This window comes from Hemiscyllium ocellatum, chromosome 37 (genome assembly GCF_020745735.1).
Source record: "Hemiscyllium ocellatum isolate sHemOce1 chromosome 37, sHemOce1.pat.X.cur, whole genome shotgun sequence".
In the NCBI taxonomy this organism is placed as follows: Eukaryota; Metazoa; Chordata; class Chondrichthyes; order Orectolobiformes; family Hemiscylliidae; genus Hemiscyllium; species Hemiscyllium ocellatum.
In genome coordinates, this window is record NC_083437.1 from 13343298 (window position 1) to 13360896 (window position 17599).

At 41.3% G+C, this 17599-nt stretch overlaps 1 protein-coding gene across 7 annotated transcripts in view; it reads right to left on the reverse strand.

Annotated features, from left to right (window-relative positions):
- Positions 1-17599, reverse strand: part of mtor (mechanistic target of rapamycin kinase) — a 474957-nt gene that overhangs the window by 176735 nt on the left and 280623 nt on the right. For 6 of the 7 annotated variants that reach the window (XM_060852056.1, XM_060852057.1, XM_060852054.1 and 3 more), the window contains 2 exons: positions 15070-15159; positions 5908-5983 (listed from right to left, as the gene is read on the reverse strand). In XM_060852056.1, coding sequence (XP_060708039.1) covers positions 5908-5983; positions 15070-15159 — 166 coding nt within the window. The remainder of the gene's footprint in view (positions 1-5907; positions 5984-15069; positions 15160-17599) is intronic. The other variant, XM_060852060.1, reaches the window with a different exon arrangement.

Consider the following 17599-nt stretch of genomic DNA (forward strand, 5'->3'; position numbering starts at 1 on the left):
GCTGAGAATGCATTAATAAGGAAGTAATAATACACATTTGGAAAGTCAACACAAAATCCATCAGTCAGTATAATTTTACGAATTGTAAATCACGTTTGACTAATTTGCTGGAGATCTTTGAAGATGTAACAAGCAAAGTGAAGAAAGGGGCTCCTGTAGCTGTGGTACATCTAGACTTCCAGAAGGCATTTGATACAGTGCCACACAAAAGGCTAATACATAAAGAGTTAAGGATAAATTTATTAGTTTGGATAGAGGAATGACTAATCAACAGAAAGCAAAGAGTCTGGATAAATGGGTCCTTTTCTGATTGATAAGGTGTAACTCGTGGGGTGACCCAATGTTGGGTCCTTAGGCCAGAACTATTTCTAATCTATACAAATGACTTGGATGCAGAGATAGAAAGTACTCTAGCCAATTGCAAATGAATAGGCAATTTGCAGATGACACTCAAGTATGTGGAAAAGTAACATGCAATAAAATAAATTTACAAATTCATATGGATAGTTTTGGTAAATGGGCCAAAATATGGCAGATGGAGTTGAACCTGGACAAATGAGAGGTTATATATTTGGACAGAAAAATTGAAAGGCAACTTATTAATGGTGGGAACCTTCAAACTGCTTCACTGTGCAGAAATCTGGTTGTCATCATGCATGGATTGCAGAAAACTAATTTGCAGATTCAGCATGTAATAAGGAATGAAAATGAAATTTTAGAATTCTAAAAGAATAAAATATAACAGCTGTTTATAAAAGAGGTGTCGCCACAACTGTACAAGGCATTACTGAAATCATGCCTACTACATACAGTTTGGACACCTTACTTGAGGAGGGGCATAGTTGCATTGGAGACATTTCTGAACACTGTTAGTCAAGGATAGTATTACTGTATCAGAAAGGATGTTTGTTGAGGGCATGTCTACTGAGATAGTATGGGCTGAGGTTAGAAACAGGAGAGATCACCCTGTTGGGAGTTTTCTATAGGCCTCCAAGAAATTCCAGAAATGTAGAGAAAGGATTGCAAAGATGATTCTGCATAAGAGCGAAAGTAACAGGGTAATTGTTATGGGGACTTTAACTTTCCAAACATTGATCGGAAACAATATAGTTTGAGTACTTAGATGGGTTAGTTTTTATCCAACGCGTGCAGAAGGGTTTCCTGACGCAGCATGTGGATAGGCCGACAAGAGGTGAGGCCAGATTGGGTTTGGTACTGGATAATGAACCAGGCCAGGTGTGAGATTTGGAGGTAGGTGAGCACTCTGGTGATAGTGACCACAGTTCAGTTACGTTTACTTTAGCGATGGAAAGGGATACATATATACTGCAGGGCAAGAGTCATTGCTAGAGGAAAGGCAATTATGATGCAATTAGACAAGATTCAGGATGCATAGGCTGGTGAATAAAACTTCACGGGATGGGCACAATTGAAATGTGGAGTTTATTTAAGGAACAGCTACTGCGTGTCCTTGAAAAGTATGTATCAGGCAGGGAGGAAGTGGTAGAGCGAGGGAACCATAGTTTACTAAAGAAGTTGAATCTCTTGTCAAGAGAAAGAAGGAGGATTATGGAAAGATGAGACATAAACTTTTAGTTAGGGCATTTGAGAGTTACAAGTTAGCCAGGAAGGACTAATGAGAAAGCTAAGAAGAGCCAGGAGGGAACACGAAAGGATCAAGGAAAACCCAAAAGCTTTCTACAGGTATGTCAGGACAAAAGAATGATGAGAGTAAGATTAGGACTTGTCAAGGACAGCAATGGGAAGTTGTGCATGGAATCCAAGGAGATAGGGGAAGCGCTAAATGAATATTTTTCATCAGTATTCACACTGGAAAAAGCCAATGAAAATACTGAGACACAGGCTATTTGACTAGATGGATTGAGGTTCACGAGGAGGAGGTGTTAGCAATTCTGGAAAGTGTGAAAATAGATAAGTCCTCTGGGTCGGATGGGCTATATCCTAGGATTCTCTGGGAAGCCAGGGAGGAGATTGCAGAGCTTTTGGCTTTGATCTTTATGTCATCATTGTCTACAGGAATAGTGCCAGAAGACTGGAGGATAGCAAATGTTGTCCCCTTGTTCAAGGAGAAGGGCTCATGCCCGAAACGTCGATTCTCCTGCTCTTTGGATGCTACCTGACCTGCTGTGTTTTTCCAGCAACACATTTTCAACCCTTGTTCAAGAAGGGGAGTATTGAAAACCTTGGTAATTATAGACCAGTGAGCCTTACTCCGGTTTACTGTGGGTAAAGTGTTGGAAAGGATTATAAGAAATAGGATTTATAATCAACTAGAAAGGAATAATCTGATTAGGGATAGTCAACATGGTATCGTGAAGAGTAGGTCATGCCTCACAAACCTTTGAGTTATTTGAGAAGGTGAATGAACAGATGGATGAGGGTAAAGCTGTTGATGTGGTGTATAAGGATTTTAGTAAAGAGTTTGATAAGGTTCCCCATGGTGGGCTATTGCACAAAATATGGAGGCATGGGATTTAGGGTGATTTAGCGGTTTGGATCAGATATTGGCTAGTTGTAAGAAGACAGAGGACGGTGGTTGATGGAAAATGTCCATCCTGGAGTTCAGTTACTAGTGGTGTATTGCAAGGATCAGTTTTGGGACCACTGCTGTTTGTCATTGTTATAAAATGACCTGAATGAGAGTATAGAAGGATGGCTTAGTGAATTTGCGGGTAACACTAAGGTTGGTGGCATTGTGGACAGTGCGGAAGGATGTTGCATGTTACAGAGGGACATAAATAAGCTGCAGTGCTGGGCTAAGAGGTGGAAAATGGAGTTTAATGTTTACTCGAAAGGAGTAGCAGGAATAGAGTACTGGGCTAATGGTAAGGTTCTTGGTAGTGTGGATAAGCAGAGCTATCTCGGTGTCCATGTGCATAGATCCCTGAAAGTTACCACCCAGGTTGATAGGGTTGTTCAGGCGTATGGTGTGTTAGCTTTCATTGGTAGAGGGATTGGGTTTCGGAGACATGAGATCATATTGCAGCTGTACAAAACTCTGTTGCGGCTGCACTTAGAGTATTGTGTACAGTTCTGATCACCACATTACAGCAAGAATGTGGAAGCATTGGAAATGGTAGAGAGGATATTTACCAGGATGTTGCCTGGTATGGAGGGAAGGTCTTATGAGGAAAGGTTGTGGAATTGCAGGCTGTTTTCATTGAAGGTTTTGTTTTTGAGAAGGTTGAGAGGTGACTTAGTAGAGACATACAAGATAAATCAGAGGACTAGATAAGGTGAACAGTGACAGTGACAGACGTTTCCACAGATGGTGATGGTTTTAAATCGAGGGGTAATAGAAATAGGAGAGATGTCACAGGTTCTTTATTCAGAGTAGTCAGGGCGCAAAACGCCCAGCCTGCAACAGTGGTAGACTCGCCAACCTTAAGGGCATTTAAATGGTCATTGTATTAACATATGGATAATAATGAAATAGTGTAAGTTAGATGGCCTTCAGATTGGTTTCACAGGTCGGCACAACATCGAGGTTTGAAGGGCCTGGAGTGTTTTACGTTCTAAGACAATCTCTGAGGAAATCCTCCTTTAATTGGCGACTTTCTCTTTTCAGAATACCCTGGTACACAATATTTTAGCCATTATAAAACAGATATATGTAAAGACATTGAAATAAGGAATGGCATAACTGTACGGATGAATCTTGCTCCTGTTTCTTCCATTCTTAACTCTGGCAGGAAGGCTACAGACATATTTATTAACTACTGTTCATATCGTAACCTATCACTTGGCAAAAATATATTAGATTGAATGCAACAAAGAGTTAAGTTGATTATTTGAATCATTCTAGAACCCAACCAGCTTCTTCATTTGCAGACAGGGGTAAGGGATAAAGTGAAATCAGTTTTTTGTCACTGAGAAATACACTGATCAAATTTTAAAACACGGAAAATGTTAGAATTGGACTTCTTTTTTGAAAAACTGCTGGAAACAAAGTATATTTAGCAGAAGCTGAAAAATTAAAAACAACTACAGCTTCTCATGTTTTTAAAGGGTGGCATTTTGAATATTTTTTGCTTTTACTTTAGATGCAGCAGCCTAGTACATTTACAAACACCTTGGACAGATTTAGAGACTGACATTCAAAACATTATGATATTTTTGCGAGTTTGGGAAGCACATAATTTACTTGAAAATATAATTTCCTTCTGTTTAGCAGCAATGGATATTATGACATTTTAAAATAAAATCAACAGCAGAATTTACATGGACGAATCTGGCCAGATCACAACCAGAAATCTGCATATTGGCAGTGCTGCAGAACTTTTATAAATTGGACTGAGGTGATTAAACCTACATTTCACGTGATTTTACTGAAAATCAAATATTTCTTAAATATCCATAATATTAACCCTTGACTTTTTCTAATATTTGTGCCATTATTTCACTGAAATCAATGAGACAGACCATTAAATATTACAATAGCAATAGCAGCATGTCTGTTATTCCTGTTTGCTTCAGAAATTATTCTATAACCACTCTCAATCTGTTACAAGGTCCACAAGGAAGATATCATTTCCTCCGAGAGTGAGTAGTTGACAATAACTTTTCAAATCTTGTTTTAAAGTTAGAACAAATCTTTCATAATCTGCAGCAGCTGGAACAAAATAAGTATGGCTAGTAAAAACACAGCTATTAGGATTCATTCCATTATTTAATCCTAAAGTTATTTTGGTCAAAATGCAGGCAAAGATTTTACAAATATATTGTTTCTTTTTGTCAAAACAGATGGGGTCACAGAGACAGCCAAACTCTACTGCATCTCCTTGGCAACACCCTTACCAAACAGAGGAGAAAGTGAGGACTGCAGATGCTTGAGATCAGGTTGAGAGTGTGGTGCTGGAAAAGCACAGCAGGTCAGGCAGCTTCCGAGGAGCAGGAGAATCGATGTTTCTGATGAAGGGCTTTTGCCCGAAACATCAATTCTCCTGCTCCTCAGATGCTGCCTGACCTGCTGTACTTTTCCAACTCCACACTCTCGACCCTTACCACACAGAGTCTACCTGCCTTACCTAGTAATTGAGATTGATTGTTCATGCTAGATCTCTCTGTCAATTATAATCCAATCAATCAGCACTGTCTTTTAAACTTGTATAAGATGGTGTCTCTTTCTTAAGTCTGTTTCTTGCATCCTAATTCTTCTGAGTGCAAGATAAAACGCTTCAACTTCGAGTCTCTTTTTAGCAATGTTAAAAATCAGTTGCTTTATATCATTAGAAGGAAACAGAATACATGTACAACAGTTCCAACAGATGAGGAGATAGGGCAGAAGTAGTGGGAAATTTCAGCTGACAGTTAAATGCTAGTAATTCTACTCAAGTATTTCAAAATATCCCAACCACGAGTTTGGCAAATTGTTACTGTACCATCTCAACTTTGTGCATTTTATTTATAGTGGTGTTCTATGCATGGAAAAACGTATTAGTCAACGAAACATCAGGTTAAAAAAGTGCATAATTAATTGAGTCATCCATGAAACTCCTGCATAGGGCTGCAACCTCTTGTTCAAGGTGCACTCTTCAAAGTGTTGGTACATGGACAGGATATGCAGGGCAGGTTCACACCTGCAGTTGTCTATTTACTGTGTCCCTGATTTCCACACTGGTTGAGGTCACCATGAAAAATCCACCTTCTTGATTTCTCCCCTAATGCAAGGCACGGCAATCCGCAGGTTAACCTCATCACCAGTCATCTCTCTCTAATGGCAGAGCAGCTCTTCGGTTCTGTGGGATTATGGCAACCTTACCTTTACATTGATTTCAATAACATACTGCAACTTTTAGTGCTGTGAGCACAAGCCCAACAGTTTATCCCAGGAAAACAAACTAAAATAGTTTGATATTTTTGTTATAAGGTATTCAGAATACTTACCAACTCCCCATAGTGTTTCATGGCATATTCCAGGACTCCAGCGGCTGCCTCAGGCTGCTGCAATTTGTTGTTTATGCTGTTAATGAAATCAGACCATTTAGAACAATTCCAGTCATGCAGCAAATAAAGGAAATCTAGAAGTGAATACTTATCAAGTCCACATGCTACCCCAAAGTACTTCTCATTTAAATAACAGTTTTAGAAGTAAAATTGCAGTCATACATTAGAAATCGAAATATTTGATGCAAAACACTCAACAATATCCAGTTCAAGAAGGACCTTTTAATCTGTTGCTATTCAAAGAAATTAATTTAACAGATGGAGGGAAAAGATAAGGGACTGAGGTAAGTAAAAGAAAAACGGGCAACATAGCATTTTTTTGGAATTTTTGTCCATGTAATACAAGGGGCAGACGTGAAAATAATGTTACTTACTGGCTAAAAGTAGAAGCCAATTTAATAATCATGACATACTAACATTGCATCAAGATCTCTCAATGCTCAGAAGACACACACACACAAATCATTAAGTATATTTGTCAAAACATTTAGAAATTTAAATTTTAATCTGATATGTACAGGAAACCACAAATTGTACTTCACAATAGTTTCTCCACAGGTATATGAAGATACACTTAAGAAAATTGTCAGAATTTTATTGCATTTTCTGTATCATCTCGTTACAATTTATGCAAAGGCTTATTACAATAAGACATATTTGACTGCATGAATGACAACCACCAGCTAAGCTGGTGCAACTACACGCTTAACAAAAACGTGCCAAAAGAATACATTTTTGTCTGGGTTTAGTTAGAAGCAATTTCTTTACAACTGCTCATTATACACTACTAGTCTTTACATATTATCAAAGTTTTTGGCACAGATGCTGCAAAGTGTGAGGGAAGGAAAAGGTTAATTTGGAACAGATAAGAGACGCTCTAATTTGCTTAGTTCAACACATTCCAATAATTATTCTGACTATAGTTACGAGCAATGAAGAATCCAAATCATGTAATAACAGGTGAAGAGGTATTTAAATAGCTGGCTCAAATCAATAAACAAAATACAGTTAAATATTAAAATATAGTCTAACCAATTAAAGAATTCAGAAGAAAACAATAATAGATTAGTCAGAAGAATTCAAAAAGGAGAAGGACCATGATTATAGATGTTCCCTCTAAAGCAGCATGCTGTAAATTAGAGTGTAAACAAAAAAAAACGTCCGTTTGCAAATTGACTTCATTGTCCAACCTGAAAGTAAGGTCCAGTATGATATTTTAGAAATGATGCAAGCTATTATGACAGCGGCTGATCCCAAGACACGACACGTATAGCGTCTCCCACCTGCCCTCCTCCTCTAACCAAAAAAAAGATTGTGGTGTGTTGATAAGGTAAGGGTTTTCTATTTCTTCTGTATCATGTGATTGATTAAAAAATTACTTTTTTAAATTAACCTATTAATTGGTTATTTGAAAATGATGATAACTGAGAAGTATTAGAAATTATTTAACTCAATTTATGTAATGTAATGCAGTAATTAACTAGGTAGAGGTGGCTGAATGATATGGGAGCTGGTTGATCCCATTGTGAATAGCAGTGACTAGATCTGCAGCAAGTGTTGGTTGCTGGAGGAACTCCGGCTCAGATCTGATGAGCTTCAAACACTGCGGCGCATCCAGAAGGGGAAGCGTTACCTGGATGCTTTTTTTCAGGAAGCAGTCAACCTGGTAGATTAAGTAATTTAATTTGCATGTGGCTCAGGCAGTAATCCAAAGATTATGACCCTCAAGGACCTGGTTGTTAATTTCATTCCTAGTGCTTAATAACCTCCAAATAGGTCCTCCATTCTAGCCTTGCCTATGTTGTTAGTCCGAATGTGGACACAACAACTGGATCACTCCCTCCAATATCCTTTCAAGCCGGTCTGAGATGTCCTCAGTAGCAGGGAAGATGCTTGAGTCTATTAACAAGGAAGAAATTACGAAGACGTTACAAGTAAGGTGGACAACGGGGACCCAATGGACGGGGTGTACCTCGATTTCCAAAAGGCCTTCAACAAGATGCCACTCAAGACGCTGCTGCATGTAAGGATGCACAGCATTACAGGTAAAATATTAGCATGAATAAATGATTGGTTGACTAACAGGAAGCAAACAGTGGGGATAAATGAGTGGTATTCTGGCTGGCAATGAGTGACTAATGGTGTGCCTCAGGGATCAACATTGGGACCGCAGTTATTTACAATTTATATAGATGATTTGGAGTTGGGGACCACGTGTAGGGTGAGAGGAACATAGATACATTGAGTGAGTGGGCAAAAGTCTGGCAGATAGAATACAATGAAAATAAATGTGAAGTTATCCACTTTGGTTGGAGTAACAGTAAAAAGGATTATTACTTGAATGCTAAAACTTTGTAGCATGTTGCAATGCAGAGGGACCTGGGTGTCCTCCTGCAAAAATCACAGAATGTCGGTCTGCACGTACAACAGGTAATTAGGAAGGCAAATGGAATTTTGTCTTTCATTGCTAAAGGGATGGAGTTTAAAAGCAGAGAGGTTATGTTGCAGCTGTACAAGGTGCTGGTGAGACTACACCTGTGTGCAGTTTCGATTTCCTTACTTGACAAAGGATATACTGGCACTAGAGGGGGTGCAGAGGAGGTTTACTAGGTAGATTCCGGAGTTGAGGGGGTTGGCTTATGAGGAGAGACTGAATAGATTGGGATCATATTTGTTGGGATTCAGAAGAATGGGGTGTGGGGGGGGGGGGGGGGAATCTTACAGAAACATATAAAATTATGAAGGAAATAGATAAGATAGATGTAGAGAGGATGCTTCCACTGGGAGATGAAGCTAGGACAAGAGGGCATAGCCTCAAGATTAGAGAGAGCAGATTTAGGACTAAATTGAGAAGGGTCTTCTTCACCCTGGGGGTTGTTAGATCTTTGGAATTCCTTGTCCAGTGAAGGAGTTGACGCTACTTCAGTAAATGCTTTTAAAGCTAATGCAGATATTTTTTGAACAGTAAATTAATTAAGGGATACGATGAAAGCGGGTAAGTGGATCCGAGTCCACAAAAAGATCAGCCATGATCTTATTGAATGGCAGAGCAGGCTCGAAGGGCCAGACGGCCTACTCCTGATCTTAGTTCTTATTCTCTTAAAGAACATAAGTACCTTCTGGCTATTACTTGGATCAGCTGTACATTTTTCTTAGCAAGCTCTCAAGAAAAGGATAAACACTGAGGAATCTACACATTAGCATAAAGTAAATACAGGAATCAAAATAATCTAGGGTAAGACGACTTCAAAGGAATCAACATATCAACTATCTAGGAACATACACACTGACATTTCCCCATGGCTATCTTGAATTCTTTGTTGCATCACCTATTGGGTGGATGGTAGAGCTATCAGAAAATTCACTGTAGAATAGATCTCAAATCATAGTGACCTTAAACCCCAATGATCTGGGAGTTCTGGCGCTGTTGACTAAAGTCAATGTTAATACATGATGTCTAATGAGTTGAAACAAGCAGCGTAATATAATTCTTCTTTTCAAATATACAATGAAGGAGACATTACTGTAGTGTGAATGGTCTAGTGAAATCCAGAAGCCTAAGCTAGTGCTCGAAACACATGGGTTCAAACCACACCATGGCAGATAATGGAATTTAAATTCAATTCAATGAATAATATCTGGAATTTAAAGTAATGAGGAGTATAAAACTGTCACTGATTGCCATATCGATATATTAACATTCTTTTGGGAAGGAAATCAGCCACCTTTAACTGGTCTTGCTTCCACATGATTCCATACCACAGCAATGTTGACTGCTCTTTCACAAAATGAAGTGGTACAGTAGGTCACTGTTCAAAGCAACCAAGAATCAGCTTGTTGCAGGCCTTGTCAATCCCATGAAAGAAGAAGAATGAAGTCCCAGTATGATAATTTAGGAGTCACGCAATTTATCTTCACTCCAAATTGATTTATAAACTGAATTTCTCAAAACTCCTCTCCACTAACTCAAATCATACTAGCTGTAAGTCATTTAAAATTCCATATCCTATTCCTAGTGCTAATTGCAGACATTCCCACTTCTAATCAGTGAATACCAATTCAAAATCACCCAAAAACTACACTCAATCCCACATCATTTCATTCCTAAATTCTAGCAGATACATCTTCTCTTGTGACTTGTCTGCCCTTCCTCACTTCCAATATGATCAGCCAGGAATTATATTCCTGCAATCTTCTATCCGCTCTAAAATCCTTACTTAAAGAAAACCCTTCAGATGGACTTTTCTCCAAATATGCCAGTCATTTTTTCAAGCTGGGCAAAATCTTGTAATGTTTTAACTTTGTGAAAGAGGTAAATAAATCCAAGTGTTTATTTTTGGCATAGAAAAGTTATTTAAATGAGATAATAAATTATTTTACAAATACTGGTTTTATGACTCCTTGCAGGCAATTCTTCAATTTCTCCAATACCCATGCTTCTAGCAATGTGATTAAAGGTTCTCACTTATTATCTTTGTAAACATGCGAGTATTGCCTTGGGAACTTCTATTCAACAGAGCTTTGCACAGAGTGAATGGGCTGCTCTGTGAGCCAACATCGTCAATACAGACTCTCTTCGTTTTTTAAACCTCTGCGTACACTGGAGAAAAGCAAGCTCAAGACCAATCCTTAAAAATAACATACAGTTGACACAGTCCATTTCTGTCATGCTAGTAACTTGTAACTTTTCTTCCCCCTTCAGATCTAGCAATAAACAGTGAGAATTTATAGCCAGTCATACTTAAACGGTAAGTTATAACTAGTCCTTGAGTGAAGAATTGAGAGGTAGTTTCAAAAATTATATGTAGCAAAAAACATTTCCTTGACAGTCTTTAGTAAATTAGATATGTCTTTGGAAAATATTAAGCATTTTTTAAATTTAGAAATTTCCAGTTAGTAGGCTTTCATTCACTTTATTATACAGGGATCAGAACATATAATTTCTGTGAGGTGATGCCTTTTTTTCTGTTTATCCACATCTTAATGCATCATGTGAAATCAGATAAGCAGATACTCATCTAAATGCCCACAAATGCTACGCTGGTACATTTAAAATATACTTTTCTGTCTACTCCTGCTTACATATCATATAGTCCGTATCTAAAAAAAAACAGCAAAACTAAGAGGAACATTTGAAAGAAATGGAAATGTCTTTGCCCACACAATAAAATATCATCAAATATTCTACTGTTACTGATTTTGCTTGAAATAAATTGTGAATTATGGTTACTAAAGTTAAACTTTTAAAGCATGGGGTACACTTTTCACAAACCATTACGAATGTGCAGAAAATCTGTAAGTGTTAAGCCTATGAAACTATCATTTTATTAAAAATTTCCATGACAACTGCTGCCTGCCAACTCCCTGCAAATTTTCAAAGTAAATTTACTTTCCAAAAACACAGTACATGTTAGAAAAACAGATAAATGTTTATTTAAATCTCATCTCAGATTTCTCTGTCCGACACTACCGTAGGAGCATCAGTAGAACTGCAACAGTTTAAAGAGAAAAAAATGAGGTCTGCAGATGCTGGAGATCACAGCTGCAAATGTGTTGCTGGTCAAAGCACAGCAGGCCAGGCAGCATCTCAGGAATAGAGAATTCGACGTTTCGAGCATAAGCCCTTCATCAGGAATAAGAGAGAGAGAGAGCCAAGCAGGCTAAGATAAAGGGTAGGGAGGAGGGACTAGGGGGAGGGGCGATGGAGGTGGGATAGGTGGAAGGAGGTCAAGGTGAGGGTGATAGGCCGGAGTGGGGTGGGGGCGGAGAGGTCAGGAAGAGGATTGCAGGTTAGGAGGGCAGTGCTGAGTTGAGGGAACCAACTGAGACAAGGTGGGGGGAGGGGAAATGAGGAAACTGGAGAAATCTGAATTCATACCTTGTGGTTGGAGGGTTCCCAGGCGGAAGATGAGGCGCTCCTCCTCCAGCCGTCGTGTTGTTGTGTTCTGCCGGTGGAGGTGTCCAAGGACCTGCATGTCCTCGGTGGAGTGGGAGGGAGAGTTAAAGTGTTGAGCCACGGGGTGATTGGGTTGGTTGGTTCGGGCGGCCCGGAGGTGTTCTCTGAAGCGTTCCGCAAGTAAGCGGCCTGTTTCACCAATATAGAGGAGGCCACATCGGGTGCAGCGGATGCAATAGATGATGTGTGTGGAGGTACAGGTGAACTTGTGGCGGATATGGAAGGATCCCTTGGGGCCTTGGAGGGAAGTGAGTGTGGAGGTGTGGGCGCAAGTTTTACATTTCCTGCGGTTGCAGGGGAAGGTGCCGGGGGTGGAGGTTGGGTTGGTGGGGGGTGTGGATCTGACGAGGGAGTCACGAAGGGAGTGGTCCTTGCGGAACGCTGATAGGGGAGGGGAGGGAAATATATCCTTGGTGGTGGGGTCCGTTTGGAGGTGGCGGAAATGGCGGCGGATGATACGTTGTATGCGGAGGTTGGTGGGGTGGTAGGTGAGAACCAGTGGGATTCTGTCTTGGTGGCGGTTGGAGGAGCAGGGCTCAAGGGCGGAGGAGCGGGAAGTGGAGGAGATGCGGTGGAGGGCATCGTCGATCACGTCTGGGGGTAATCTGCGGTCCTTGAAGGAGGAGGCCATCTGGGCTGTGCGGTGTTGGAATTGGTCCTCCTGGGAGCAGATGCGGCGGAGACGAAGGAATTGGGAATATGGGATGGCATTTTTACAGGGGGCAGGGTGGGAGGAGGTGTAGTCCAGGTAGCTGTGGGAGTCAGTCGGTTTATAATAGATGTCGGTGTTGAGTCGGTCGCCCGAGATAGAAATGGAGAGGTCTAGGAAGGGGAGGGAGGAGTCTGAGATGGTCCAGGTGAATTTCAGGTCGGGATGGAAGGTGTTAGTAAAGTTGATGAACTGTTCAACCTCCTCGTGGGAGCACGAGGCAGCGCCGATACAGTCATCGATGTAGCGGAGGAAAAGGTGGGGGGTGGTGCCAGTGTAGTTGCGGAAGATGGACTGTTCCACATATCCTACGAAGAGGCAGGCATAGCTGGGGCCCATGCGGGTGCCCATGGCAACTCCTTTAGTTTGGAGGAAATGGGAGGATTGAAAAGAGAAGTTATTCAGGGTGAGGACCAGTTCAGTCAGTCGAAGGAGGGTGTCAGTGGAAGGGTACTGGTTGGTGCGGCGGGAAAGGAAGAAGCGGAGGGCTTTGAGTCCTTCGTGATGGGGGATTGAGGTGTACAGGGACTGGATGTCCATAGTGAAAATAAGGCGTTGGGGACCAGGGAAGCGAAAATCCTGGAGGAGGTGGAGGGCGTGGGTGGTGTCCCGAACGTAGGTGGGGAGTTCTTGGACTAAAGGGGACAGGACCGTGTCGAGGTATTGGGAGATGAGTTCGGTGGGGCAGGAGCAGGCTGAGACAATGGGTCGGCTGGGGCAGGCAGGTTTGTGGATTTTGGGCAGGAGGTAGAAACGGGCGGTGCGGGGTTGTGGGACTATGAGGTTGGAGGCGGTGGATGGGAGATCCCCTGAGGTGATGAGGTCCTGGATGGTCTGGGAGATGATGGTTTGGTGGTGGGAGGTGGGGTCGTGGTCAAGGGGGCGATAAGAGGAGGCGTCCGCGAGCTGGCGTTTGGCTTCAGCGGTATACAGGTCAGTGCGCCAAACTACCACCGCGCCTCCCTTGTCTGCGGGTTTGATGGTGAGGTTGGGATTGGAGCGGAGGGAGTGGAGGGCTGCACGTTCTGAGGGTGAGAGGTTGGAGTAGGTAAGAGGGGTGGACAGGTTGAGTCGGTTAATGTCACGGCGGCAGTTGGCTATAAAGAGGTCGAGGGCAGGTAGGAGGCCAGCACGGGGTGTCCAGGTGGATGGGGTGTGTTGGAGGCGGGAGAAGGGGTCGTCAGAGGGTGGGCGGGAGTCTTGGTTGTGAAAGTAGGCACGGAGGCGAAGGCGGCGGAAGAATTGCTCAATATCTCGGCGCATGTTGAACTCATTAATCAACACCAACCTCCGCATACAACGTATCATCCGCCGCCATTTCCGCCACCTCCAAACGGACCCCACCACCAAGGATATATTTCCCTCCCCTCCCCTATCAGCGTTCCGCAAGGACCACTCCCTTCGTGACTCCCTCGTTAGATCCACACCCCCCACCAACCCAACCTCCACCCCCGGCACCTTCCCCTGCAACCGCAGGAAATGTAAAACTTGCGCCCACACCTCCACACTCACTTCCCTCCAAGGCCCCAAGGGATCCTTCCATATCCGCCACAAGTTCACCTGTACCTCCACACACATCATCTATTGCATCCGCTGCACCCGATGTGGCCTCCTCTATATTGGTGAAACAGGCCGCTTACTTGCGGAACGCTTCAGAGAACACCTCCGGGCCGCCCGAACCAACCAACCCAATCACCCCGTGGCTCAACACTTCAACTCTCCCTCCCACTCCACCGAGGACATGCAGGTCCTTGGACTCCTCCACCGGCAGAACACAACAACACGACGGCTGGAGGAGGAGCGCCTCATCTTCTGCCTGGGAACCCTCCAACCACAAGGTATGAATTCAGATTTCTCCAGTTTCCTCATTTCCCCTCCCCCCACCTTGTCTCAGTCGGTTCCCTCAACTCAGCACCGCCCTCCTAACCTGCAATCCTCTTCCTGACCTCTCCGCCCCCACCCCACTCCGGCCTATCACCCTCACCTTGACCTCCTTCCACCTATCCCACCTCCATCGCCCCTCCCCCTAGTCCCTCCTCCCTACCCTTTATCTTAGCCTGCTTGGCTCTCTCTCTCTCTTATTCCTGATGAAGGGCTTATGCTCGAAACGTCGAATTCTCTATTCCTGAGATGCTGCCTGGCCTGCTGTGCTTTGACCAGCAACACATTTGCAGTTTAAAGAGAAGGTCTGGCACCACCTCCTTAGGAAGCCAGGAATGGGCAATTGCAATCTTGTCGTCATTGCCTATAACCAGAAAAGAAATAGAAGGAAAGATGCTTGGATTTCAAACACCAGATTACAAGTTGCTTGAAATTTGTTCCAGCACAGAGAAGAATACAGGAATTGCTCGAGGAAATTACTATCTTATTCTTCATCATCTAGTGCCCTTGATTTAATTCAGTGTACAGTTGAAACAAAAATTGAGGCTTCACCTACAGGTTTGCTGATGGGCACGTCTGGATTCCACCTGACCACTGTAGTCGTCTCCAAGTCCCTCCAGATGGAAAAAGATATGAAAATGTGTCACTAAAAAACCACAACAAAATATTTGCTTGTCAACTTCTTTCAATGTTCCGGTCAACCACATTTCTTACTTAAAACAAGATCAGTGAACCAGCATATCAAATGATTAGGTATTTTGTCAAGATATCCTTCAAGCATGTCCAGGAGAAGATATAATGACTTCAGCTGAAATATATTACGAATGATGTCAACTTGTAAGAATTCACACTCAGCTCCCAAAGTTGAATCGCCCAAATGGGATATTTTGTTGCCTTTGCAGGATCTTCTTTAAGAATATGCCTCAATTAATTCAAGGCAAATCGATATGCTGATATTAAAATCTAATTTTACACCCTTTTAAATGAGAAAAACAAACAAATCCAGTGTTGATAAACATTAAAACAAAACATCAATAACAAGCACAAGAATAACCAGTAAGGTATTTTCTGATGCATCATCTTTCAGTTTCAGTTTCTGAGAGAAACCCTACAATTTAATGTTGGAATTGCTAAAGCAAGTGAAGTTTCAAATTTGCACAACACTCCAAGTTACAGATTTACAAAAATGCTAGTGGCATTAAAGCCTAACTGCTTACTCTTTCTACCTGTCAACATGCATCACAAAAGACCTACAAGATTTCCAAACTCTTCTGTGCAAGCACCCACATCACCATGAATCAGAAAATTAAACATTCCAGGAATTTCATTTTGCCCCTGAAGCAGCATAACTTATAAAAGTTGATTAGCTAAATGGCTTCACTGGTGTACAGGCTTTCCTGTGATGGGCATAAAACCTTAAATCTCTACATTCAGAAACAGCTTTGCTCAAGGTGCAGCCTTGACAGGTTAAATGACCTACTTTAGTATCTATTGTAATGGACCAAACCAATCCTTCTTCAAATATGTAATAGAGATAGACTAAACCCTAATTTTTATTTTATTTAAAAGCCAAGAGTAAGGTGCTGTGTTCCAGACGTAATTCAATTGGTAACACTACTAGGCTTTAAGCAATACACACTTCATTCTTACACTATAGATAAAATACAAACAAAATAAAGAAGAATTGGTATAACTTTAACTTTGTTGGAAAACTAAACAGAATAATAGATTATTTAACTACTAAATAGCAACTGCTCCAATATAGAAACATCTCATTAACATACCCCTGGCAAAGGCAAATTCAGTAAAATCGATTGTCTCACATGCGATATTTCTCCAGTCCAGGAGAAAACAACACAAAGAGAAAACTCTGGCTGAGAGGAATGTATGGCAGCTTCCACAATCAACTTCAAAACTCCCAAAAACTGAAAAATTAAATTAAAAGCTTGGTTCGTGGGGAGCCTGACTCCACCTATTCATGCTGTTCTATTGCAAAGCGTAATACAACTTAACAGTCCAGACGATTATAACAAACCAAATGAGTTGTGATCTATTGGCTCCAAATTAATGAATCCACAGATTGGAGGTATAGTTAAATAAATTATCTGAATTTCTATACATAATACTGACAACACTTTTAAGGTAAAAAGGTTGCAATGCAAATTAATATTTCTCTCATGAATAAGAACAAAATCCTAAAATAGTCTTTACCCTGTTTTGTACTATTATTTCAATACCATGAGAAAATTTTCATTGATACTGTTGCAATGTTTAAATAATTCACCAAAGTACTCTGGACATCATTGTAACCGCAAGCAAGTCGCTCATTTTCCACGACAAAGTCCAAAGCAGACTAAGCATCTATAGGTAACAAACTGAACATATCGGTCTTGCACATGATGGTAAAAAAATAAATTCATGAACAGTGAGTGGAAAATTCAATGTCATAGAAATCTCTTCTGGGAAAAAAAATCAGCACAGTCCTGATGAAGAGGGAATGATACTTCATATTTATCCATCCATACATGTACAGGTAACAAGGTTGTCAACTCTCCTAAGACACCTGGAGAAAGTGAGGACTGCAGATGCTGGAAATCACAGTTGAGAGTGTGGTGCTGGAAAAGCACAGCCAGTCAGGCAACATCCAAGGAAGGAGAATAAACGTTTCAAGCATAAGCTCTTCATCAGGAATGACGAAGGCCTTATGCTCGAAACGTCTATTCTCCTGCTCTTTGGATGCTGTCTGACAGGCTCTCCTAAGATACCCTCTACATTTAACATTCAATGATAGAATATGGATAATTATGCAACTCATACATCCAACTCCTTGTATCAAAACCACAAGCCAGTATACTGATGAAATACTGCATTTCCTACAAAGCCTTTATGACAGCAAAGAATTTGGGCATAAGCTCCAATCCACAGCTGAAGAATTTAAAAACAACATTGAGTAAGATATTCAGAGACTATTATGGGCTGTCATTGCCTAGATACCTTTTAATTTTTGGAAAATCTGATGAACTATTTATATTAGGATCACTTGCTCCTTTCTTTTCATATTAATATCATGTAAATTTTCTGCATTT